The 26392-nt window shown below is 37.2% G+C and overlaps 2 protein-coding genes across 2 annotated transcripts; both read right to left on the reverse strand.

The window, feature by feature from the left end:
• Nucleotides 1-25: 25 nt before the first annotated feature.
• On the reverse strand, nucleotides 26-19900 carry slc16a10 (solute carrier family 16 member 10). The gene is made up of 6 exons (XM_087805911.1): nucleotides 19492-19900; nucleotides 7384-7528; nucleotides 5955-6384; nucleotides 4411-4554; nucleotides 4121-4349; nucleotides 26-3196 (listed from the first exon to the last, which is right to left on the reverse strand). Exons 1-6 carry the CDS (start codon nucleotides 19793-19795, stop codon nucleotides 2970-2972), a joined length of 1479 nt encoding a protein of 492 aa, XP_087662037.1. The 5' UTR covers nucleotides 19796-19900; the 3' UTR covers nucleotides 26-2969.
• Nucleotides 19901-20782: 882 nt separating this feature from the next.
• Nucleotides 20783-25359, reverse strand: rpf2 (ribosome production factor 2 homolog). Its single transcript, XM_087805502.1, has 10 exons — nucleotides 25265-25359; nucleotides 24521-24653; nucleotides 24319-24356; nucleotides 23776-23815; nucleotides 23621-23702; nucleotides 22283-22359; nucleotides 21910-22009; nucleotides 21744-21846; nucleotides 21459-21603; nucleotides 20783-21282 (listed from the first exon to the last, which is right to left on the reverse strand). Exons 1-10 carry the CDS (start codon nucleotides 25285-25287, stop codon nucleotides 21097-21099), a joined length of 927 nt encoding a protein of 308 aa, XP_087661628.1. The 5' UTR covers nucleotides 25288-25359; the 3' UTR covers nucleotides 20783-21096.
• Between the last annotated feature and the right edge of the window lie 1033 nt (nucleotides 25360-26392).

Consider the following 26392-nt stretch of genomic DNA (forward strand, 5'->3'; position numbering starts at 1 on the left):
GACAACACAAGAGTATTAAAGTAACTTTGATGCGATAATCATCTTTATTCTGTTTCACCAACACGGCAACACAGTCGTGCCTCGCTGGCGTCCACCAGACTTCCTAAAGTCCAGTTTTGAATTCAAACACGAGTCCGAAGGCAAAGATTGTCGACACAAATGAAAAAAGATCACTCCAGGAAAACACAACTGTGTGCAGAAAAAAGGCAACTATGAGAAAACTCACTATTAAAAAGTAATCAAAATGTAAACCAAAAACAACACCTACAAGTTCTAAATTATAACAATTATAATTAAAATATGAGAATTCATAACCACGGGATGGAACAAAATTTGGCTGAATTCTCATATTTCAACATACAGTTACATTTTCTTTATCGTTGAAACAATAACTCAATATTTCTTATAATGATACAAAGACAGTCAAACTCAAATAAAAGGATATAATAAAAGGATAAGTATTTATAAATATCAACACATTAAATCTAAATATGGAAATAACCAATTGACAAAAAGAAAATGGTATTTCATGCCATGCATGAGACATTTTAAAAATGTGTGTCAAATAAGTAAAACATCACTTTTCATACAGAGACATAAAAATGATTGGCAAAAAGAAAACAAAATCTTCATAACATTGAAGACAAAGACATATTAATGCAATGATGGTTTCCTAAACTAAACATCACACAGCTGGTTTTAACGTTTTCTTTTAGCTATTTTCACACAAGCTTTCAATCCAGACTCACATTTATTCTTAGTTCTGTAAAAATGTATCTGACTTCACTGATGAAAAAGTTACTTTGCTGATGTGTTAACATCCCTTTCAAAGTTTTTTTTTGATGTGTTTCATGTCAATTTTATTGCAAGTGAAATGTGTTTTAAGATAGCTAGCTGCTAGCTTGACAGGAACGCGTGGACAAGGCTAACTAGCATACGATCGCGTGAAAACCATTTCCATATACTCTGATAACCAGCTCTTTCATGAGTTTGTCTAAATCACACACAAAAAATCATGATACATTGTTACATTCTTAAAAGATTAAAATATTTCGACATAGCAAGCGTTCAAGCAACAAAAGCTTCAGGATATCTGTTATGTCTACAATTCCAGTCATAATAGTGAAATGTAGTGAAAGGAGAAAACTTTGACTCAAGCTCAGGTTGTGTTATGTTGGATTTGAGCGCTAACTAGCTTGGTATAGCAATTATAAGCTAAAATATAATAAGCATTCAAGCTAAGTGAGCATTTTTGTTTGGTACTAGCTGAAAATATTGTTTAAATTCATTTTCAAATCTGTGAAAAAACAATGCAACAAAGGAGGTAAGTTGTTTTTTTAACAAACAAAATGATTGCTTAGAGAAAACAGCTTGGAATAAAACAAGCCAATTTCGACTCAATGCTAGAAAGTATCTTAAGTACACACTTAATAACATTTACATTAGAGATATTTGAAAGCTTCAAGAACCAAAATTGAAATTTCCTTCTTATGGAATTTTTAAAAAATCACTTGACAGAGTAAATAAGTGTTGTAGTATCCATGGCATGTGCTTTGGTAAATCATCAAAACAACAAACAAAATAAAGTACTTGGACAATATTTTACATTCACCTTTCACTGGAGAATCGATCTATCTATCTATCTATCCATCTATCCATCTATCCATCTATCTATCTATCCATCTATCCATCTATCCATCTATCCATCTATCCATCCATCCATCTATCCATCTATCCATCTATCCATCTATCCATCCATCCATCTATCCATCTATCCATCTATCCATCCATCTATCCATCTATCCATCTATCATCCATCTATCCATCTATCCATCTATCATCCATCCATCCATCTATCCATCTATCCATCTATCCATCATCCCTTCACTTCTACTCTACCATGATAACGGCACTGGTCGACCTAAACAACGGTAACCAAAACAGAACGGACATAATATGAATGTTCTCTCTTGGCAAAGCTCCTCAAAATAATTAAGCCCCAAAATAATACTCGCAGAACACAACCCAGACAACGTCTGTTTCCACTGAAACACAATTAAAGTGCTTTTTGTCAAAATTAAAAAAAAAAAGTATTAACGTAAACTTTTTTCTTAAAGCTCTTTTTTTTTCTTTTTTTTTTAAATCAAATGTTTTGGACAAACTGTGTTTTTTTTCATTCTTTAAGCATCTTTCTTTGATAAACACATCCTCACTACTTTCTGCTCGTCAATGTGCTGTTTTGCTTTGAGAGATGATTTGGCAAAAGTAACACTTCTCTGTGCTTCATATGGTGTCACGGGTAGGATGGTGCCCGCATTATGTTGGATCCGAACCAAAGGTCAAGATTGTTTATCCGACCGATGGTGTGAGATGATCGCGTGACTGAAGGCTCCATGAAAGAGAAGAAAGGACGGAGTTCAGTGATGGACGGTCACGTAATGACAAGGTATTTTCACTCCGTGATCTCAACCTTAAACAGATTGCACAAAAAAAATCAATAGTTTTTCAAGGATTCTCTTGGTTCTGAGGTCCAGGCAACGTTCCCTGAGTGGAGGGAGCGTCCACCAGTGGTGAAGACGAGCAGGAACTGGTGTGAATCTCCAGCTCAACAAAAAAGGCACAAACGTGTCGCACAACTTCGCACTATTTCTCGAGGCAGCAGTGAAAGCTGATGTGGTTTTCCTGCTCCCGTCACAGAGCTGCTGGTTCTGGAGAATGTCGATGTTTCCAGAGGATCCAAGATCCCTTTTCGATGTCCTCACTACAAACTGCATAAAACATATTTTCCTGAAATTTCAAGTGTTGCCGTCCGTGCTGCGAGATAAGATTTAACATTCAGGTTCATCTCAAGACTGTTTTTTTTAAAACACTTTGGTATTTTCCTCCCACTGAAGACAGTGGTTACGCCAAATGTCCTCATGGCCCGGGTTGGACCCGGATTGTCTCTTTCACGCTGTCCAGCGGGGACACTAGAGGACCGACTCGCCGTTCTTGGGTGACTTCAAGTCGACCCGAGGATTCTCCAGCATGTTCTGGTTGACGCCCGGCTCGGCCTTCAGAGCCGCAGCCTTCTCCCTCCTCTTGCGTCTGGCCTCCACCCACGGGATCAGGCACAGCAGAGCCCCGCCCACCATCGGAGGGATCCCTGCCAGGTAGAAAGCCACGTCGTAGCTGCCCAGTCGGTCCCTGAGGAAGCCTGTGGCGGGAGAGCATTTTTTACACTTTATCACTTTCATTAAAGCTACTGACAGTATAAATGTATAAACAGTAACTCGTGTAATTAACTCTGAGCTCTTGAACGACAATTGAAAACATTTGATTTGGTTTTGAAGGCAGAACAAGAGCATTTTAATGGCGGGCATTGATGACAGGAGAAGTTACTAAATGCATGCAGCGATAGCAATGAGTTCACTGAGAGGGAGTGAGACAAACCGCAGTGTTGAAGTGTAAGTGTTTGAAGAAATGTTCGTTGAGTAAGAAACTGAGTCATGAAGTGATATTATTGAAGTCCAAGGGCAAATTGGAGGCCTTTTTTCTTTTTTTTCCATTTCTGAATCTCACTCTAACATCTAACATCTATCTATCTAACATCTCAAGACACTTTCATTTATGCAGGTTTTCTTTGATTTTCTTGAACTCCTGTGTTGGTCTCGCTGTTATCTTGACCTTTTAAGTATATATTTTATTGAGTATTGTTTTGATTGTTTAAGCGCTTTGTGACCCTGGTCTGGAAAAGGTTATATAAATATAAATGACTTACTTACTAACTATCAAAAAAGGAATATCACTGGCAGTTTTAGTTCGGGGAGTGTTTCAAGTCCTACCACACCAGCTGACAAATTAAAACTGATACTGTGTGTGAATAATAGAGTAACATTTTGTATCAGTTAATGTGTTGAATGCACCATCCATTTAATATATATATATATATATATACATATATACATATGTATATACACACAGTATATAACCCACATGTATCTGTTGCTTCTATTAATTTCAATGACTCTGACAAGGCTCACTAACTGCTCTGAAAGGATCTTTTAAATAAAATGTAATACTCATATTATGTTTTAATACTTCTAGTGCTGAAAGGGAGAATCATTCCCTCAGTGTTTACCTGCGATCGGGGGTCCAACCACCATCGGCACGGACATCAGGCCCAGAAGGAAACCGATAGCCTGTGAAACGTCATTGGCGCCGACCAGTTCGAAGGCGATGGGCGCCATGAGGCAGATGAAGCAGCCGTCAAAAATACCCATCAGCAGGCAAACGGCGATCAGTCCTCCGAAGATGTTGCACAGAGGAATCATCTGAGACATCAGGCCGATGACGAGGAAGGAGGCCACCTGGAGGAGGAGGATGAAGGTGAAGGGGCCGAAACGATGACCAGGCCACGCAGCATCTTACCTGCAGGTACACCTTGTTGACCCCCTTCACGTAATCCGCCACCACGCCGAAGATGAGACGGCCCACAAAGGACGTGATGCCGATGCACATGAGCAGCACTTCTTTGTTGGCGTCCTTGCCAAAACGCTCCTCCACGTACGTCATCTGTGGTGATTGAAATGAAAGTCAAATGTCAGGATTATTGTAGATATTAATGAAGTTATTATTATCATTATCTGCTGTTGCTGATACTGACAAGTCATTATTGAAGGCTACTAGAAGGCATCTTTAGCCCTGAACCAATATTTAAGAATAGCGCCACCTACTGATCTCTGAAAATGACTTCATAAAATGAAACACCATTATCTTATCTCACCATGAAATCTCATCAGCCCAATCACTACTGAGAGGAAAGTCAAAGTCCAAACAACACGCTCACTGTTTTCAAACTGTGGGAGAGACGCAGCTGATCTCTAGGGGGCGCAGTCTCAGTAGCAGACACTCGAGAAGTGTTAAGACAACAGCGCTGATCCAGGACCAGGAGTCAATGTTTTGTCTGCTCAAACAAACACATCACCTTCTGAGCTTTGACCACTAGGATTTCAACCCCAACATGTTTTTGTCAAAGTCCGCACAGAAGCTACACAAACATGTCATGAACGAAAGAAGATCAACAGATGGAAAAAATCCTGCAAAATAAAACGTCCGGGAATCAATTTGAGTCCCTTCTTAACTTTCACTGAACTCACACCTTTGTGGTAATATTTTTGGTATAAAATGTTCCTTTTTTTCACTTGATATGGACAAACAAAAACACGGCGGTAGAATGTCAGAGGAGCGTCTGACCAGTAGAGGGCGGTAGTATCACTAAGTGCTGCCATCATCACGTCAGAAAGTACAAACATTGGTCATGTCGAAACGATTCTTACATCATTTTACCCACTATAAAGCAACATGTTTTCAAGTAAACAAAAACATTTTCTATTTAATAATAATAATATCTAAAAGTTGATGACTGAGGATGAGAGGATACAGTCAATCCGGCAGCTTTTAAAGCTGATGTTTGGACAAATGAAAGCAGTTACGACTTAATCAGTCATGAAGTCTGTTCTGTGGCAATACTAAATATATATTATTGTCACTACAGTATCGCTTTATATTGTATTGTTGCCCCTGTATCGTGATACATATCGTATTGCCAGATTCTTGCCAATACGTTTAAAACACTTTTCTCTCGCGACATACTCTGCAGTTATTGCATCATCCAGCGCATCATCAATTTTTTTTTAGCGACATACTCTGCAGTTATTGCATCATCCAGCGCATCATCCATTTTTTTTAGCGACATACTCTGCAGTTATTGCAACTTAAATAACTGACAAACTGCATGTATTGAATATATTTAGTTGATCTAAAAATAATTGAGTGAAACTAACATCAAAATATTGTTTTAACCATTCAATGTTAGTCAAATAAAACTTTCTCCGTTTCTAGTTTCTTAATTTCATCAACGTTTCTTCTCCTTCAAAATAACTATTTTCTATCATGGATGAAGTCACACTCACCAGATGAACATAAGGCACAAAGTAGCCGTAAAGTGCTGCAGGTATTCCAAAGGCCCATATGCGATACCCCAAGGATTTCCAGATGTTGATGTTGAAGATCTTGTTCAGAGGAGGACAGACTCGGCCCGAGCGGGACTCTTTGGGTTTGGTCGGCAGCAGCGGCTTGTAGGTGAAGCCGGCCAGCATCAGCACGAACATGAGGACGCACAGCACGCGCATGGTGTTCTGGCGACCCACGTTCTTCAGCAGGTGCGACAGCACGAAGGGAAGCGTGATGGTGAAGACGCTGCTGCCGGCCGTCACGATGCCGTTGACCAGACCCAGGCGCTTGTTGAAGTAGTGGCCCAGGATGACCAGGCTCGGCTGGTAGGCGAACGAGCACCCGCAGGCGAACACGATGCCGTAGGTGAAGTACATAGGTCCGAGAGTGCTGCACAAAAAAAAACAAAAGACAACTTAAAAGTCAAGATTATATCCTGACTATTGAATAAAGAAATTCATTTTATTATGGATCACTCTTATAATTGAAAGTAATTTTGACAACATCCTTATTAATGATAATCTGCTGAGTCAGTTCCTCGTCAGTCACTCAAAACTTTGCACCTACAATGTGAGCTTTATGATCCGCTACTGCTGAGCATGCTTCCCTTTTACAACCGTCATAAAAGGATCTGGTGTCTGCGGGCGCTACAGAATAATGAGCATCGTTAAATGTTACTTTAATACCATTAATAAAAACTTACAACTAGAATCATGATCGCTTCACAGACAAAGAAAATATCAGAAGTAGTTCATGTTTTCAAACTGTAAGAGTTTTTGATTCACTCATTATAGTCGTGTTACACTTTTAATTTGGTTGTAAACTTAGGTTGGGTAGAACTTTATGGATCCCTCAGGAGGTCTCCTTCGGGAAATTGTTTTTTTCCAATTATCCACAGCAAATACAGCAATTTTTCATAAAAAATAATCAAAATAAAATAAGAACAAGAACAAAGAGAAATAAAGAGAAAGAACAAGATGATACAATCTAAGTCTAATGATAAAGATAAAGAACATAACTAACAAAACTTGACTGAAACACGAACGTTAAAGACTATCGTTACTTTGAATAAAATCATTTTTTTTAAACAAAAGTTAAGTCAGCAATATATAGTGATGGGTTCATGAATTGTATTGACTTAGCAGATCAGAGCCTGAGGCTATGATAAATAAATTATAATACAAAAAAATAATATAAAATGGTAAAAAAAATCTTGATTATTTTTTCTTTGTGTGTGACCCCGTAAGAAAATAAAAATGCCTCGCAGACTTGAACCAACCCTCAGACTGTGGTTAAGGACCACTACTATACAGGATATGACTAAGTATGACTAAATAACGACATCACATGCTTTTTAACTTGTGCAATCACACAAAAATGTATGCTTACGTGACAAAAGAGCTGGCCAGCAGGCCTATCAAGCCCACGGCCGCCCCGCCCACGGCCGTCACTCGGCAGCCCAGGATATCGGTGACCACGCTGACGATGGGAGAGCAGAAGAAGATCATGCCCATGGAGAGCGAGCCCACCCAGGCTGAAAGAGCAGACAGGAAAGTGTCAAAAACAAGACGTCACCATGAGAGGAAACAAAAAGCCGTTGGTCACGTAAACAAACGTAAATCTTACTGGGATGTTTACAATTGCATTGTGATGTTAAGAATCATGATAAGTCTTTCCTGTGCCTGTGAGTGATGATGATATCACACAGGAAGAATGAATCTAGACACAGGAAGGAGTGATGAGGATAAACCGACTCACAGGTCCAAACACCACAGAGATCGCCATTATTGATTGAACATTGTTATGTTCAAGTTTATTCTCTGAAGTGCAGTAAATCCATGGTGCAAAATGTAGCTAAAAACATCTGGTATTTTTTTTATTTTCTGTGATTTTTACATTTGTTCTGTGCTCCCTTTTATATTTAATCTTGTTCAAAAACCTTTCTTAGAGTAACTATTTTTTTTAAATCAATTTTATCTTGATTTAAAATCATTTAAATGTATGTAAATTGAGGTTTTATATCAAATATGCCATCATTTTCTCACCCATGCTCAATGATTTAAATGTTTTAAATTTATTTTAAAAAAAAGGATCAAGTACAAAAATGCTCAAAATTTAGTCATTATTTTCCTCACTCTAGCGAGAACAATTTTCTGTAAAATCACCAGCTTTGAAATAGAGGTGGGTCATTGGACAGTTTTCTGCTTACAAATGTGTTTTAAGGGGTTGAAGAGCACAATAACAGTGACAGGAAACATTTTATTGTCACCTGCTTGCTCAGCACTGTCTTGATAATCTAAATCAACTAGTCAGCCGCTCGGCAGATAAGATATATTTCTCCGTGCGAGACCTTGTGAAAAACCATGAGGTGAAGTCAGGATGTACTTGTAGACGAGCGAGTGTGCAGAGAGAAAAACACCTTTGACAAGTGACAGATGTTTTTCTCCTCTGAACAAAGGTTGAGAGTATCCTGTGAGAAAGACGTACAGCAGCTGGAGCCAAAATGTTTTTTGCTGTCGCTGTTCGGCTTGAGAAAGACGAGAGCAGCGGATCAGATGACGACAGTGTTGTTTCTGTATTTTCCTAATTCGTTTTTTTAAACTCTTGGAATTTAAAAACAGTGACAGTGTCACCATAATAAAGGGATTGTTCAATTCAGACCAAACAATAAAAATAAAACGTTGGTCTGAGATGACATTTCTTCGAGTTCCAGATAAAGTTTAGATTGTTACCGCTGCTAAGGAGGTCATGTCATGTTTATAAAACTAAAAAAAAGAGATTCAGTCAAATGTTCAGGAAATGCTGATAGTGGAGTTCCATCTGGATTTGGGGAAGTTTGTCTTCCTTTTGAAATCCTTGTGTATGATGCCACTACTTGGTGGTCTACAGTAGTCCCAAATCCTCTGGTTTTCAGCTTCAGTTGTAGAGGTGGATTTATTGAGTGGATTTGATTTTATGCCATTTTTATAAAGTCATGTTAAATTGAGCTGCTTGGCAGGGGTATTAGCTGTCAGTGCTGTTCTCGTTAAAACGTCTTGCAAGGATACATTTACTCATTGATAGTAACTATATTTCTGGAAGAATGCAAAACTCTTGTCTATTGTCAACAGTTAGTAAAAGTCCCTTAATGCACTGCAAAAGTTTAAGCTGATACACGACTAAACCACTTGTTCTGAGACACCTGTGTTGTTCTCGGTGTTATCTTGATCTTTTAAGTATATATTTTATTAAGTTTTGTTTTGATTTTTTAAGCCCTTTGTGATCCTGATCTGGAAAAGCGCTCTATAAATACAACTTACTTACTTACTTACTTGAACAAGACTTAGATAGTGTTCCACGGTTCTGAACCAGAACAAATGTGTGTTGCTACAAAGTGCACCAAATGGTTTCCTGACAGCTCCACTTCAGCGTGTGAATCGGTCATCGGACATTTGAAGCAGGTGGTTGGCAAGTTATTTATTAACCACAGTCAACAAGTGGAGCAGTTCTTACTGGACGTGGAAAAGCAAACCTCAGGTTCAACACAGAATGATCTCATCTTTACCTTCTATACATCTGTCCATGCTACAAGATCTGAGTCTGTAGTATCATTGGATCAAACGCTCCTTAACATTTATTTTATTTTTTCACATTATTAAACCACATGATGCGAAGCCAAAAAAACAACAAGGACATGCACAACATAAGTCAATATTGTGTTGAGAAATAATAATAGTAAGTAAGTAAGTAAGTAAGAAAGTAAGAATAAGTAAGAATTTGTAAAGCGCCTTTATAGACTAGGCTCACGAAGCACTTTAACAATCAAAACAATACACAGTTGTAATACTGCATCTACTGTATATTCAACAGGACTGTATTGATTAAATGATTGGCTTTCAAAACATATTTTATTTCTAAATTAGTTCTTTATGGTAATATATTTTAAATCTGTATAGATTTTCTATCAACAGTCATTTTTGTGTTGCATTATACTTCAAGACACTATTTGGCAGGAGTCATTACGTCCCCGCAGGTTGAGCAACAGTGAAATCCAAGAAGACCCAAGAGATGACTGAGGATGAGAGGATACAGTCAATCCGGCAGCTCTTAAAGCTGATGTTTGGACAAATGAAAGCAGTTACAACTTAATCAGTCATGAAGTCTGTTCTGTGGCAATACTGAATATATATTATTGTCACTACAGTATCGCTTTATATTGTATTGTTGCCCCTGTATCGTGATACATATGGTACTGCCAGATTCTTGCCAAAACGTTTAAAACACTTTTCTCTCGCGACATACTCTGCAGTTATTGCATCATCCAGCTCATTCTCGACAGAGCAGTTCTATAACAGACTCCGCTCTGGAATTATTAATCTGCCACTTTCATGTCTCTTCATATTCCCCCCTGAAGGGATTACTTAGAATTCCAATATCAATATTGGCAGGTAGAGCTTGAAATGGCATATGTATGTGTGTGGGTTTGGAGACTTGTTTTGTTGCATGGCCCCAAAGGTTAAAGCACATCCATAACTTCTATCATCTTTTGAGATATAATTCTGACTTCCCCTCCATGGAAGCTGCAGTCACATTCCATGTATACTTTCAATCCAGCAACCTCCTGTCGCATTCATTGTGCAACTTATATTTAAAAGAAACACTATTAAGAAGCACTGTCCATTTGATTTTTAAAAACATTTTTAACAAGAACTTCTATTGGTTTTGAATGATAACCATGTCTCAGTCTAATCATGACTTTTAAACAAATATTTGGAAGAGTCAAGAAATAAAAAGCCTGATTCAGATTGATTTTCCTAAAAGTTCCCTAATGTACTGCAGCAACAAAAGCTCTTATAACAGAATACTAATTCTCATACAAAATACATCCTTCAATAATGAAATAAGGATTCATTATTGAGATGGCATGAGGAAAAGACTGAGAGAATAAACACATCTATAAGTTGAACAGATAAAAATAATTTGGAGAACGATATGTTACAAATGCCTTTCCCTCGCATTTGAGGCCATATCTTGAATCTAAAGACACATAACAACCAGAGCAGAACCTTCAGCACCACAATCCATCTTACAACAGCTGGAAAGCATTTAGTCTGGAGTCCACTAGGGACGAACTAGTACACATAATTTTTCACATCTGGCCACTCAAAGCAGGAAGTGGAATCTGATCCAAGACACAGCAAAAAAAGGGGACATGCCACACCTGCTACAAATATGCTTATTTATAACTTGTGAGATAAAGAAGCCAAAGAACATGCGAGTTAAAATGTAAGCAGAACATATGGAAAGTATTAAAGGGGAGGTTTACTGAAGAGAAGCTCAGGGTGGTGATGCTGGCCGAGCCTTGATTGGAGGAACTAGAACCCTCCCACGATGACAAACGCTCCTTCTACGTCAGACTAAATGAATTCTCGTTGATTTATTGTTTAACGTCTGTGTTGAACTTATGCTTCATTACATTATGGTTGGTCTGGTGCAGAGAAACAAGCTCTTTCATCCAAAGACAACACATCGTTTCCAGCATGTAGAGTTGTATTACCTTAAGAATGTTGAATGTGTATTTCTTGCACAACCCTTTAAATACATAGCACTTATACAAACAAGTCTATAAATTTGAAATAAATCCTTATTTCAAATAACGTTTGACTAGTTTTCTCTTTAATACTGTCCAATATGTGGCTAGTTAATACAATGAGGACAATATTTTTCTATTAAGCTTAATGTGTTACTGTTAAGGTGAAACTGTGAAAGTAGTTGTCAAAGTTAGAGCCCAGTCAAGCTCAAACTATTTCACAACCATTTCAGAGAAGTATTGAAAGGCTCACAAGGTTAAGATCAATGCAAGTTTTTCATTGAATCAATAAAAAAAAAAAAAAGGTTTTACTATGTGTTGTTGATTTTTAAAAAGTAAACAAAAAACATTTTAGTAAATCATTATTTAGAGAAATGCCATAGAAATTCAAAGCCCAATCTTTTAACCGTTTAGCTTCATCGTAGTACTTATAAAAAAAAAAAATAGGATTATAACTTGATGTTTTGATGATCTAACCAAACACAAGAAGCCGCCTAAACCTGTCAATCAATCACCGTGACATCCCCCCCTTAAATCGGGGCTTTGTTGAAAGTTCCACCCCATGAGGTAATGGCCTGATGATGACTGTCATGTACAGGAGGACACAAGATTGGCCCGTCAGCTGCCTATGAAGCCCTGCTGTGTCCTCGACCTATTTACCCTTTAGATTTTATCTCTCCACAACCTTCAACCAAACACTCGTCATGTGCCAACATCAAACGCTCTGTCAATCATTGAACTGTTTCTGTGTGTGTATGTTTTAAGCATCTATGCTTACCCCCGTCAGCATCCCTTTTATTCCTATTGCATTAACGTAATTAAAAGGATTCCAGTGAAAAGCATCACCTTTTTTCTCAAGCAAATTAAAGTCAAAGAAAATTGTGGCTCACAAAAGTTAAGGGTTGACTTTTTTTTATACTGATGATATATACATATTCAGACTAAAATGGCTGCCTTGTTGCTGGCTTCTGTTTTTGTTTCTATTTCTTGTTTTGTGTGTTATTTTATTTCATTCTTAATTCTGTACTGTAACCACAAAAAAAATCTATGTTGCTATTACTTAAAGCTTTTGTTTTTCACATGTTTATTGTCTGCAAAAATATTAGGGTCAAAGGTTGTTTAACACATCCACAAACTTAACACAGAAGGTTCCATGGAAGGGATGCTACAGAATAAAAGTATACAAGATATTTAACTGTCATCTAGAAATAAAAAACAAGGAATAATGCCGCTTTTATAGGCGTCGGTTAATATGTAGTAAAGATTACAACTGTAATGAAAACACCTGAGTCATGATCACACATTTGGACTTTCAAACTCCAGCTCCATCTAATGGCATTATAGACAAATAAAAACATCCTCGGACAGCATGGCGGACCACGAGCAAGCCAACAAAAATATTTTCCCGTTTCAACCTGGAGTCAAGTGTTTCAGTCGTACATCTAGATGTGTAATATTAGAAGCGTGAAAATACAGCTTGAGGAAAGATCATCTCCTTGTTAAGTGTGCGTCTGCTGTGCTTCAAAAAGACTGGCTAACCACAGCTAGTGTTGCGAGAGGCCCACGAATAGCCTCATGTTGCATTCCCATTGGGAGGGAGCCATGCTCCACACATGTGTGATGGTCAACGACTCTGTGGGCTGGACGTCCCCGCCCCTACACAACAAACCATCATTGGCTAACCATGACTCCCAGTTAACTGCATTCATGTTCATTATCTTTGGCTCGCAAGAAGAATGTGTTGCCAAACATGGATTTGGGTGAATGTTTGTATATAAACCCACGTAGGCATTTGTGATGAAACAAGGCGGATCAATAGTGGAAAAAATTGAGCAAATGAGCCTAGAATTCTGAATTTGTCTGTTGATGTCATTCAATATTCTCAGTCACAGCCGTTCAGTCAGTCCAAAAGATGCATGTAGCTAGAGCTCCGGAATGAACAGAACATTGAGAAAAAAAATGTAAAAGCGTTTGCAAAAACTTGGATAGAATTCTAAATATGGAAAATATATCCTTCATCCAGCTTGTACTAGAGAATTGAAAAAGCTTAAGACTATAGTTATTGTGGTTTTTGTTTTATCCAGATTGAGGTTCAAAGAAAAACCTAGTTAGAATTAATGTTTTCTCTTCAAAGCAGCTCAGACAAGTTTGATCGTTGAAGCGGATTCATGTTGCAACACGCTTCAAGATATGTGTTCTCACCACAAAATAGCACAAAAACTTTGTGTCAAGTGTTGAACCCCCACAAATACACAAAGGATATTCTGTAAATCATTGTAAAGAGTGTGTGAATCTTCGTATAGAGATGACTGGGATTCAGTTAAGGGTTCTTGGGAGTGGAATTACAGAGAGCTGAGGGGAAGCTGCTGCGCTAAGATAACTGTTGACGTTTGAAAGTCAGGACATGGGGTTTAGTTCCTCTTTACAAACAGAACAAGTGTCTCAGGACCACACTGGGAAACACAACACCAAACACACACATGTTCCTCTGTAGATAATTACTGACTATGAAGAAAAGAGAATGAAAAGTAGCATTATTTTTATGCTGAGAAAGCCCGACAGTAGAGCAAGAATGCTTATATGTATCTTGTTATAAATCCTATACCTGTTGTTTATTTAGATCAACTTGCCAATTAAAATATTGTTTATGATAATCTAATAAAAATGGAGCTCAAATCTAATAAACTTCATTTCCAATAATTACACCTCATTGATCTGTATACCTATCTTTAGATCAGTTTACAAAGATATACATAATTACAATTACAATACAATTCATAATGTGATGCATTTTTTTATCCTTCACACAAACGTACAATAAAAAATGTAACTCGCCAAACCTCCAAAAACATCTGCTAGTCTTTCTTTTTTTTTTGCAGAGCTTTGTGTGCACTTGTATTGCACTTTTTGTGAAGCAGAACTAAAAACCACAACTAGACTTATAGCCTCAACACGGGCCTCATACACACAAAGAACCACGTTTACCCATTATATTGTCATTATCTGAGTCTTGAAATCATTTGATGAAGTTGCTATTTTTATTGTAGCTCCGTATAGTGAGTGGTACCCAACATAGTATTTTAATGTTTGGTCATTTATTATCTTTCACTTATTTCATAGTTGCGATTGAAATAAAACATAAGCAACATTTAAGCAAAATTAAAACTTTTTTTTTTGAGAAAAACATATAAAAATGTACCAGTTTATTCATCGTCAACAGCCTATAGTTCAGTTCAAAGTTTACATTTAAAAAATGAAGCCAGTTCCAGGGCCATCATAGAAGTGTTTAAACCATCATAGTCATTATGTCCCTTTGTGTGATAATAACTTCGTCCTCACTGTTGACAAGAAATCTGTAGGCAAATACTCCAGGGATATTTTGGTAGACCAGTGTTTGCAGTCTGGTGGGTAAAGGGAATACTTTGGCCACTTGGGAAATTCTTTGTGGCAAGGAAGGATGTTTACGCCGTCAATGTGGCACTAAATGTGTGGTTTAACACCCGAGTAAGAAATGAGCCACAAACAGGAAATGGGTTGTTATGTTATATTTTGTTGTTGGACAGTTTGGCTAATGCTTTTATTTTAAAAGCCACAAATATTTATTCTGGTCAGAAACTAGAAAAGCAGTAAGCCAAGGAGATACTTTCCCACAACTTCCCATTACAAAATAGGCTGTTTGATCGAGAAGCCAACCCTGTGGTAGTAAACACCAGGGATTCAAACACTGGGAAACCATCCCAAAATATAATGTAAGGTAAAACTTTATTGATCCCTCAGGAGGTCTCCTTTGGGAAATAGTTTTTTTCCAATAGCCACAGAAAATACAGCAATTTTTCATAAAAAATAAATCAAAATAAAATAATAATTTCTTGCCCCTGAATGATTCAAATAATTTCCACTGAAACACCACGTCATTAAAAACACCCTTTGCCTTACAGGCCGTTATTCTCCGTATGAGTAAGTAAGTAAGAAATGTATATTTATAGAGCTCTTTTCTAGAGTAGTCACAAATGAATTGCCAACTTTTTATCTGATTAACTGATTTGTCAAAAGCTCTATATCGAGACCGACCACTTCTAAAAAGTTTAAAAGGAAAATACGTTTAATTGTACAATAGTAGTATTAGGTTAGGTAGAACTTTATTGATCCCTCAGGAGGTCTCCTTCGGGAAATTGTTTTTTTTTCCAAATTATCCACAGCAAATACAGCAATTTTTCATAAAAAATAATCAAAATAAAATAAGAACAACAACAAAAAGAAATAAAGAGAAAGAACAAGATGATACAATCTAAGGCTAAAGATAAAGAACAAAGATCAAAGAAAAAGGATACAAAGACTAACATAGAACAGAACATTCAGATACTTTCCCTCCACTCCTGCCCCCGAACTCAGAATTGTACAATGTTCGTTAATATACAATTAAACATTTCGTCCCTACAGTCACCCAAAGTTGATGTATTTGTAAAGGATACAGTCGACTCCAGCGACTTTCTAAAGTTGATGTTTCGACATATTTCAAAACAAATGAAAGCAGTAACGACTTTGTCAAGAGTCATGTGGTCTGTAAATTCTGCAACACCAGAGTCAATACACAACATATTATGTAATACATCTGATATATAAAACAAAACCTTGATCAAAATTTAAAAAAGTGATATTGCTACAGCCTTGCTCTACAATAAGAAGTGAATTGGCTTCGTAACTAATAGCTACAAGTTATTCAAAGTGTAGTAGACACTTCTTTTGTCTGGATACAAACGTGAACACTGAAGGAGTGACGTGATGATTTACAAAGTTTAGGAAATTGTTGTGCTGTCTTCCTGGAAGGTGAAGAGTACAGTTGTGTTGCTGCTATCTTTCATAAACATATGTATCAAATGTCTGTTACGAACTGTGCTACACAAACATGTGATTAACACTCACAAAGAATGAACAATTCTTCAGCATCACACAATATCTCCTTCACGTGAAATATTAGAAAGTAGACATTTGTGTAAGGTGAGTGTGGAATTCCTATTGCAACTCATCAATCAATAGTTTTGCTCAAAAGCGTTCCGTTCTAATCCCATCAAGAACCTAGAGGGACGGATGGACTTTACGCCCACAGACACCATTGAGAAATCTCAATGTAGATAAGAACCCATCTAGCGAAACTACCAGGGTAAACTCTCTATCTTGGTGTGGATTGTCTGAGAAAAACGAATCAATCAAACGTGTGACAACAGACCTTTTGCTAACGGAAACAACACATTGATGACGCGGCGAGTGTCTGAGACATTTGCTGGAGGAACAACAGCTGAAAGACAGCTGGATATGTTGCTGGTTTCACTCCAGATTAGAGCAGAAGAGTGGAAACAGGTGATGAGGTTTATCTCTCCACCTCACACAGTAGTTTTACACAAAATTTGAACTAGACTTATGTGGACATTATAGGCTAAAATGAAAAAAAAGAGCAGCTGTTCAAAAGTGTTTTTGGTGGACAATCGAAAATGTATCAGCTCTTGAATTAGTAAGTAAGTAAGTAAAGGTTATTTGTAAAGCGCCTTTCTAGACCAGGGCCACAAAGCTTTAACAATCAAAAACAATACACAGTTAAAATTTAAAAGATCAAGACGCATAAGACAAACACAGTCCCAGAAAATCAGAGAAAAGCCTGCACGAATAAAAATGTCTTTAAAATTGATCCTAAAAGAAACTGGTAGCCAGTGAGGAGTTTTAAGGATCGGGGAAATGTGAGTTCTTCTACTAGAGAGAGTTTTGTATTGACTGCAGGCGAGACAGCTCCTTCTTGTTTGGACAAGATATTAAAGAAACATGGGCTATTTGTTTTTCTTCTTTGCATCACACATTCAAATTACTAATAGTTTTGTCAATAGTCAAAACATGTTCAATGTCTAAGTTGGGTATTCGATTTTTTACCAAAATTTGTCGACATTTAGAACGCATGTAGCTCAAATTCTTATATTAAATAGAAGTAGTCTGTTGTTTTCTGGTCTGTCATCAGTGAGCGGAGAAGCAGATGGAGTGCACTAATGCTCCTCCCATGATGCAACACTAATAAACTCAGGTACTCATTCATTCCTCGTGTTATTAGATTGTTTAATTCTGAGTTTGGGGGCAGGAGTGAAGAGAAAAGAGGATGATATTCTTTGTATCCTTTGTCTTATTTTCTTTTTTTTATTGATCTACATTCTTTATCTTTAGACTTTGATTTCATAATCTTGCACTTTCCTTTTATAGAAACGTTGTTCTTTTTCTTTTATGATCTATCGTCTGTGTAGTTTAGGAATCATTTCATGTGTAACAATATAATTACCATGTCGTTACATACCAACGTGTAAGAATTTATGTTTATTGTTCTTTAGAAGTTGTTTTTTAGCTGTATAGCTCAGAGTTTAGATTTAAGTTTATCCAATCTAATCTAAAGTTCACTTTTCAGTTTCTTGTTTCAACCGAGATCCATGCAAGCGTTGAAATGAAAGGAAAGTTCAACGAGGAGTTTGTCTTCACTAAACAGAACATCAACAGCAGAATGAGGATAAGATGTTGAATATACATGGACAAAATGAACAGCTTCTGTGAATTGTTCAATTTCTCGTTGGTTTAACGCTGAGGATTTCACAACAGAAAACGGTAGATGATTAATCCCAGAGGTTCAGAACTTTGGGCCTCTGATATGAAAACACAACATGGCGGCAACACTTATATTGTGTTTTAACAGAGTACCTCAGAAACTGTAGCGCTGTTACTTGTCACCGTTAAAAAGATCCAGGCGTGCGTAATCTAATGATGTCACCTGGAAGTTATTCAGGGGTTTTTTTCAGCAGTTCCAAGAAACACAAGATGAATAGATTACAAACACACTCTGGCTAAGGAATGATCCTCTTCATTCAAATTCACAATTATCCATGTATATTATCTAGCCTGTCCTTTATAACCATGGTTCCGGTCCCAAGTATGTTGCTTTGAATTCCGGTGTCGAAAAAAAACACAACTAACTCTGCTTATGAGGCAGACTTTTATTTTTCTTTTATAGCATTTTTTTTTAATAATAATGCTTTAATATGTGTGTTTTAGTGTTGAATGAATGGGACCTAAATGTTGAACTCACTTACAAAAACTTTTGTAAAACTGTAAAGAACATTTTTTACCAGTATAATACCAAGGTATTCATAATTAAAGTAAATGTGTGTACAAGCACACTTTTACTCTTTTTTTTTACTGATGTAATCTTGAGTTAAATAGTGACACTGGTTGCATCATCATAGTTGTAAAGTTGATATCAATTTCTAAAGGACATGAAAACTTACCTTGTAAAACAGAAAGAGCAAAGAAATAGTGTAATTAAGTAAGTAAGTAATTTTTATTTGTATAGCGCTTTTCCAGACCAGGGTCACAAAGCGCTTAAACAATCAAAACAATATTCAATAAAATATATACTTTAAAGGTCAAGATAAAACTGAGAACACAACAGGAGTTCCAGAAAATCAAGGAAAATTCTGAACAAATAAAAACGTCTTAAGATGTTTCTTGAGTGTTCCTTGTGATTGAATCATGGTCTCATGAACAAATTAGCATTAGCATTCTGTAGCATAACATAGATACTTATTAAACAAAATAAAACCTTTTAAGTTTACATTTTTTAATCATCTTGAATAATTTTGCAAACGTGTGCTTTATTGACTCAAAATTATGTAAGTGACTAAATTTATAGAAAGTCTTTATTTCTGTAAACTTACTAAACACCACATGCTAGCTGTTATTAGCTGTGTTGCTACATTCATTCATACAGTAAGTCAAACACACACACGTGTATTTGGTATATTTTCATTCCTCCTCAGACATTAAAACTTAAATTTAAATGCTGAATCTAAACTTAAATTCACCGGCAGGTATCTTCATGAAGTTCCCGCCCAAAAAAGACTCACCTGTCTTGAAGCGGAGGTCCTTGTCGTCCTCGGAGCCGAACTCCCTCAGGAGGTGCAGGAACAGGATCCCGTAGGCGTTCTGGATGCCGAACACCGAGCCGTTGCACCACATGGAGGCCAGCATGACCACCCAGCCCCAGCCTCCCTCCGGGTGCACGAACGGCACCTCCTTCTCCGGCTCCTTGGCGTCACCGTCCACCTTCTTCTCCTCCTCCAACACCACCGCCGGAGGAGGAGAAAGAGGTGCGCTCACCTCCTCCTGGACCGCGGCGCCCCCCTCTGACATGTCGCCCCCTTCTGTCATCCTGGTGCGTTCAAGGACCAGGACCCGAGGAATAAAGTGCTGACGGCGGAAGGTTAAAGTTAGACAGAGGTGGTGATGCGCGGCTCAGTGCTTGGATCCTTTCACCTTTCGCTGCACTGTCGCTTAAAGGCTCGCGCTGGCGGTATATAAATAGCGCAGCAATAAAAGGCGGGGCTTGGACCAGAGGTCGCAGCTGATTGGTCGATGACGTCCGCGTTACATTCATCGAAGGATAGTGAAATACAAGATGTATTATGTAAATGAAAAAAAGAGACGTGTGTGATTCACGATGGTTGTATATATTAATTTTCTTTTTTAACCTTGCGTGTCCCAGCTACCTGGGGCGGGAGCCTGTCATATACATATACACACGCACTCTATATCTTTAGACTTAGATTGTATCATCTTGTTCTTTCTCTTTATTTCTCTTTGTTCTTCTTATTTTATTTTGATTATTTTTTATGAAAAATTGCTGTATTTGCTGTGGATAATTTGGAAAAAAAAAAACAATTTCCCGAAGGAGACCTCCTGAGGGATCAATAAAGTTCTACCTAACCTAATACTACTATTGTACAATTAAACGTATTTTCCTTTTAAACTTTTTAGAAGTGGTCGGTCTCGATATAAAGCTTTGACAAATCAGTTATTTTAGGATAAAAAGTTGGCAATTCATAAGGTCCCTAATTTGTGACTTCTCTAGAAAAGAGCTCTATAAATATAAATTTCTTACTTACTTACTCATACGGAAAATAACGGCCTGTAAGGGAAAGGGTGTTTTTAATGACGTGGTGTTTCAGTGGAAATGCATTGAATCATTCTGGGGCAAGAAATAAAGAAATAATTATACTTCTAAGTTAAACTAGAAATAGCAGAACACATTTGTACCAGTAATGATGACTAAGTGATTTAAATTAGTTTTCATTTTTGCCAAAACATGTTTATTTATTCACAGTTAATTTGTTAATAAAATATGAAACATGACACCGATTCATTAAGATAAAAAATATTTTATTGCCAAACAAAAGTACAACAGGGGGTTTGTCGACAAAACCTTTACCTCCATTCTACACCAGCTTGTTTGCAAACCCCAGTGGAAGTTTGTAACGGCATCCAAGTATCACATGATCTGCACGTGGGATAAGAGAAAACGTTTGCCTTCCAGCCTCACACTCACACGACATAATAACATGTTGATGATTATGAATGTCTGTTGGCGCGAAGCAAGGATGAGATTCTTCAGATAAAAGGTCACTGATGCACGTAGATTCTAGAGGAGGGTCCCCCCGTCGCACGTGCACACTTCAAGCCTCTACTTTCGTCACTTTGGCCGGCTGTTCGTCTGGCTGGTCGGACACCACCTCTCCCCTCCTCTTCCTCAACCCCTTCATCTTCCTCGTCCGAAGCTTGGTCAGATCCTGCTTCTCCATGTGAACCCGGCCGAACTTCGTGCCAAAGGCGTCGTGTGATACGTTCTTCTTCTTTTTGGGCTGCGGGAAAAAAAAGGGAAGAGAAGATTGACGACTCGACAGTTTATGATACTCAACCTTTAAAACGCTGCCAATGTTGACGGAAAACTTCTTCTTGAGATATTGTGTTGGTTAAAGTAGGGGGTTGAGTGCGCCCTGAAACTTTTCTGACCAACAATTTGCAGTAAAAAATGTACCTTCAGGGCCTTGGGCTGTCTGTGTGCCAACTTGTACAAGTCCTCTGAGGCCAGGTGTGATCTTCTGATGACAAAGTCAAATGAAGGTCCGATTTCTTCCAGCTCGATGCGTGGTGTCCTACATCCAGACTTTTTTAACAGCGTCCTGCAAATACATCCCTTCTCAGTTTGTTTTTTGTAAAGCACACCTTGACCGTACCAAATTAAACACAACTTTAACCATCGATACATTGATATAAAGCTCAATACTTTGTTTTAAAACACATTGATACGCTCACTCAATACCTGTAGCTGCGCATGTATATCTTCCCATCCAGGGCAGTGAAGTGCAGAATATGTTCCAGACCGGCCAGACGCACAGCAGACACGGTCGGCCCTCTGAAAAAGTCTTCAGACAAGAGAAACATGGTCAACATGAGCAGGTGGTGGAAGAAGCGTCATCCTGACGTACCAACGAGGACGCTCTTGAGCCGCTTGTGCTCATTGTCTAGATCAAACGCTTCACCGGCAAACACGAGCATTGGTTTGGTACCCTCTGGGAACTTGCCCCCCTGGAAGGAATACAAACAAAGATCAAATATCCCTCGAGCTGAGAGAGGCAAACATCCAAGTACAAGAAGCATAAACACTTCCACCATTACGCAGATGAATTGAAACATTGACCCAAATATGTTTTTCCACATCATTAGAACAAACATGAGGTGGTTCTAGTGATGCTGGGATGTTGACTAGGTGTTGATATAGTAAATGAGTCACATGGAACCCAGCCCTGAATCATGTTGCTTTAAGAACAATAGTTCATGCTGGAAAATCCGAGATGTTACCTTAATGTCACTCAGGGAGACGGAATTTTCGATCCCAAGTTCTATCATGTCAAGCACGTGAAAGTCAAAGAGTCGACCTGTGAACAAAAAGCAATGATTAGCAATGATTTAACTTGACAATCTTGGTCAAGGTATTCAGGTAGTAGTTGATTGTGTTAATTATTGATCGACTATATGAGGATATATAACCTTAGGAAAGTAGAAAAATGTCCATCACTGCAATTTCCTCTATCGTTTATAAATTAAAGCAAATGTATCTAGTGGTTTCACAAGAAACAACAATTTGGTACCAATTCAGTACAAACATGCAAAAAGTACAGCTTGTTTCTGCACCATCAGTACCGAGTACACATGTCATTTGTTGACGGACACAATGAAGACAGTACACCTGTGTACACACTACACACTGAGGTGTCATCACTGAAAAGAACCTCCGTCGTCTTCAAAACAATGGCTTCTGCTATTTTCGAGGGAAAACAATACACTTCGTCTTATTGATAAATTACGGAGTCACATTTGGAAATACTTTTGATTCAAGGCTCAAAAATATGGCGCAACTATTAATCCTCAAAAACCAAGTCAGGATATCTTTTAAGTGTTTGGCGAAGTTTGAAGAGTTCAAGGTGAACACAATTAACGTGCACGTACTACAAAAGGTGCACGTTTCCCATTCTTTACATCGATGGTTGACTTTATGTGACGGATCCGGTCACGTAATGTAACATAATGAGATACTTCTTGAGAGTTGCTGAGCTCATTTTACTTAAAACAAATCTTCACATGTCCTTCATCCTTCACAGTATCGGTTGGATGACACCGACCAGAACCAAGAGAGTCTCACGCTGCAGTCAAGAGTCAAATAAGTTTTTGAAAGGCAAAGAAAAATGAGCCACATTCAGATAAAGATAAAATGTTGTTTAGTGCATTTTCTGAGTTTTTTTTAAAATGTTTTCTTTCTATACTTGAATTGCTCATCGCCACCGTTTGAATGTTTAGTAACTTCTGTTTGTTAGTTTTAAATTAATGAGACAAATGTTTAGGTTTTTTATTCTGCTTGAAAATTGCTCAACACCAATTTAATTTGAAGTACTTTCTGGTTCAGTTAATTATTTGCACATAAGAAATGGTATCATAGTTTAAAAAGATAGTACTTGTATTGGTATCCACTACTGAAATTTGGAAATAATAACGTAAATTCCCCAAAAAATGGGGTTGAAAATTAATCAGTTTGTTTACAAGTAAACCTCGTAAATCTATATCCTGATATGGAAATCGTACATATTGGGTTAAAAACTTTATTGTATATATATATACAGTATATTAACCGGGGGTGTTTACCAAATATGAGATTGTTGGGCCGCTTCTTGTTGTGGGAGCCGAACAGAAAGAGGGAGCAATCTGTTTTCTTTGAGAAGAATTCCTGGAAAAACAAGCAAAGTACAAGTCAGTAAAATGTATTGTGAAGCCGTCGTAAAGTCTTTGTGTGAACCAACCAGTGAAGTGGAGTCCTCAAATGGCCGGGTGATGTTTTTCCTAGAAAATAAAAGAGAACATGGAGTTTATAAGTGTCTTTTACTTTCTGAGTCAAATTGACAACTACATAATACATTTTTGATGCTAAACAGAAACATCTAATGTATCTTCTGAATTTTCTGATTTTAATGTAAAAACAAAACAAGTAGCCCTCGATGAGTACAAGAAGAACTTACAATTTATTTACAAGGTAAAATATTTACTCCACATACTAGACGGTATCGTCAACACAGTCTTTGTTGAAATGAAAGAAAATGTAGAAAAAAAACAAACGTGTACTAGTTTGCAGCATTGTTCTATCAATCAACCAATCAATCATTCAATCATTATATATAGAAATTAAGACATGCTTTAATTTTTTTTATATTTATAAATAAATCAGTATATCTTGGTGATGTGTACATTTATTTAAGTATGCTGGGAATTAAATAATTTGCCCATATGAAAATGTACATTTTTCTTCTCACTCATGAAATATTATATTAAAGTCAAAGGGTACTTACTTCTTGTACAGCACAGCATTTGGTTTCTTGAGAGAATACTGAAAAAAGACATTGAGTTATTGTACAGTGTTTTTTCTATTCATTCATATTTTTTAAGCAGTACTGCGATACTTTTTATCTGTTGACATATCTAGAAGCTTACAACGTTGTCAAAGAATAAAAAGACAGGCAGCTAATCAATAAATTAAAAAAAGCAACTTACGATGTCTTTCAGAGCCTGTGTGACAGTTTGACTGGTGTTCCCTCCCTTCATGATCATGGTACTCTTGCCATCTTCACTCAGTTTAGGAGCTCTGCTCTCCAAGAAACGCTTTGCACGTCTTGTCTTTGGTTTTCTGAAGAAGAAAACAATGTTAATCTTTATTTCTCTTTGTTCTTGTTCTTATTTTATTTTGATTTATGAATAATTGCTGTATTGCTGTGGCTAATTGGAAAAAAAACGATTTCCCGAAGGAGACCTCCTGAGGGATCAATAAAGTTCTACCTAACCTAATACACGTAAAAAATACGAGTACTAGTAGTAACAGTTGTAATACGTAGTACCTGGCATTGGTCCTTGTAACTTAACTTAAAATGAAAAAAAAAACACTCGTATGTATCCATAATATTCAAATCAAATAACATGCATGCATGCATGTATATATATATATATATATATATATATACAAACACACATTTAGAAAAAAAGACGACGTGACAATAATCTTGAATTAAAACAGGAGATTAATTAACCATTTGGATGACTTCAAATCTATGTTTGGATCATCATTATTGGTCCTGCATAGTGTTGTCATTTAAAATACATTTTTAAATGGAACAAATGTGAAAATTAAACTGGCAGCAGTTTTACTGACGAGATGATTTTACCAACAGCTGGGAATGAAGGCCGAAACAAAACATGCTTTTTAAACGCATAATTTACGAATAAACACGACGAGAAACTTACATTATATCGTCGGACTGCGTCATTTTTGTGATTTTCTCGGTGATTCCAACTCACGTTGCTCCACCACCATGTGAGGATTCAGACCGGAAGACAACACGATTCTTTTCTTCTTCGTTGCGCATGACGTACGTTCATACTGCCACCTAGCGGCAGCGTAACAACACGGTGCATTTTCTATCTATATACTGTTTATCGACATACAGTATATATAGTATTTAAAGGACTCAAGTACATTTTGATATTTTTCAAAGGTTTAAACCTCAGGGAGCATATAAGTAAAAGTAAATTCGTGGAAATGTTTAAATTTGCAACTTCGCTTCGTAATAGAGTGAAAGATTCAGTGGATCAAATAAATAATAATATAAATAGTGTTTTGTTAATAGTGGACACGGAGTAAAATGTAACATAAATGAATTCAAACACACTGACACGTAACTGTTGAACGTTTTATTTAAAATATTGCTGTTTAGCTCTTGCACAAAGTTTTACACTAGATGGCAGCAGACACTATAATATTTCAAATTGACTATTTAAAGAGGGGTATCTTCTCTTTTTTTTAATGCTCGTGGTTGGCATATACTACATCACAAATGAGAATAAATAGTAAATATATCAGGGAAAGGGGGGGATCTGGACTTCCCCTGAGTGCTGGTTTTCAAACTCAAAGCATACGTTTTCTACAGACCAGTTAATCTGGTTTGAGTGATATAGAAATGAAGTAACTTTGTTGTTAAATGGAAGAGTGAATAAGAAAATACTGTGAATAAAATAATATAGAGAGCAAAATACTGTACAGAGTATAGAGGATTCCCATGAGCATTGATCCTTATCGTCCAGTCTAGGTAAGAACGTGTAAATATTTGCACTCCTCCAGCAGCTCCCATCTATGGAATGTTTTTACTTTAGGTAGATCGACATAGATTTAAGATGTAGAGGTTTCATGTAGCAAGATGTGTTTTTGTGTTAAAGATATAAACCTTGATCGAAACTTTAATTATTCTAAAAGACAAGTTTGTAAATTCTCTGGTTTATTTTAGAGTGAATCCTTGATGTAATGTTTAACGGCAGTGAAAATGGGCTTTTGCAAACAAACTTTAATAGAAAAAATCATAAGAATAATCAGGCAAA

The sequence above is a fragment of the Callionymus lyra genome, chromosome 13 (assembly GCF_982586985.1).
Source record: "Callionymus lyra chromosome 13, fCalLyr1.hap1.1, whole genome shotgun sequence".
Taxonomy (NCBI): Eukaryota; Metazoa; Chordata; class Actinopteri; order Syngnathiformes; family Callionymidae; genus Callionymus; species Callionymus lyra.

Excerpts from the sequence above, each read along its gene's own strand:
- slc16a10 (XM_087805911.1), bottom strand. The coding sequence starts at position 19,795 with ATGACAGAAGGGGGCGACATGTCAGAGGGGGGCGCCGCGGTCCAGGAG. Across the intron at positions 7,529-19,491 it reads GGACCTCCGCTTCAAGACAG|CCTGGGTGGGCTCGCTCTCC; the intron begins GTGAGTCTTTTT and ends CTGCTCTTTCAG. Across the intron at positions 6,385-7,383 it reads CTGGCCAGCTCTTTTGTCAC|CACTCTCGGACCTATGTACT; the intron begins GTAAGCATACAT and ends TTTTTTGTGCAG.
- rpf2 (XM_087805502.1), bottom strand. The coding sequence starts at position 25,287 with ATGACGCAGTCCGACGATATAAT. Across the intron at positions 21,604-21,743 it reads ATATACATGCGCAGCTACAG|GACGCTGTTAAAAAAGTCTG; the intron begins GTATTGAGTGAG and ends ATGTATTTGCAG. Across the intron at positions 21,283-21,458 it reads GACAGCCCAAGGCCCTGAAG|CCCAAAAAGAAGAAGAACGT; the intron begins GTACATTTTTTA and ends TTTTTCCCGCAG.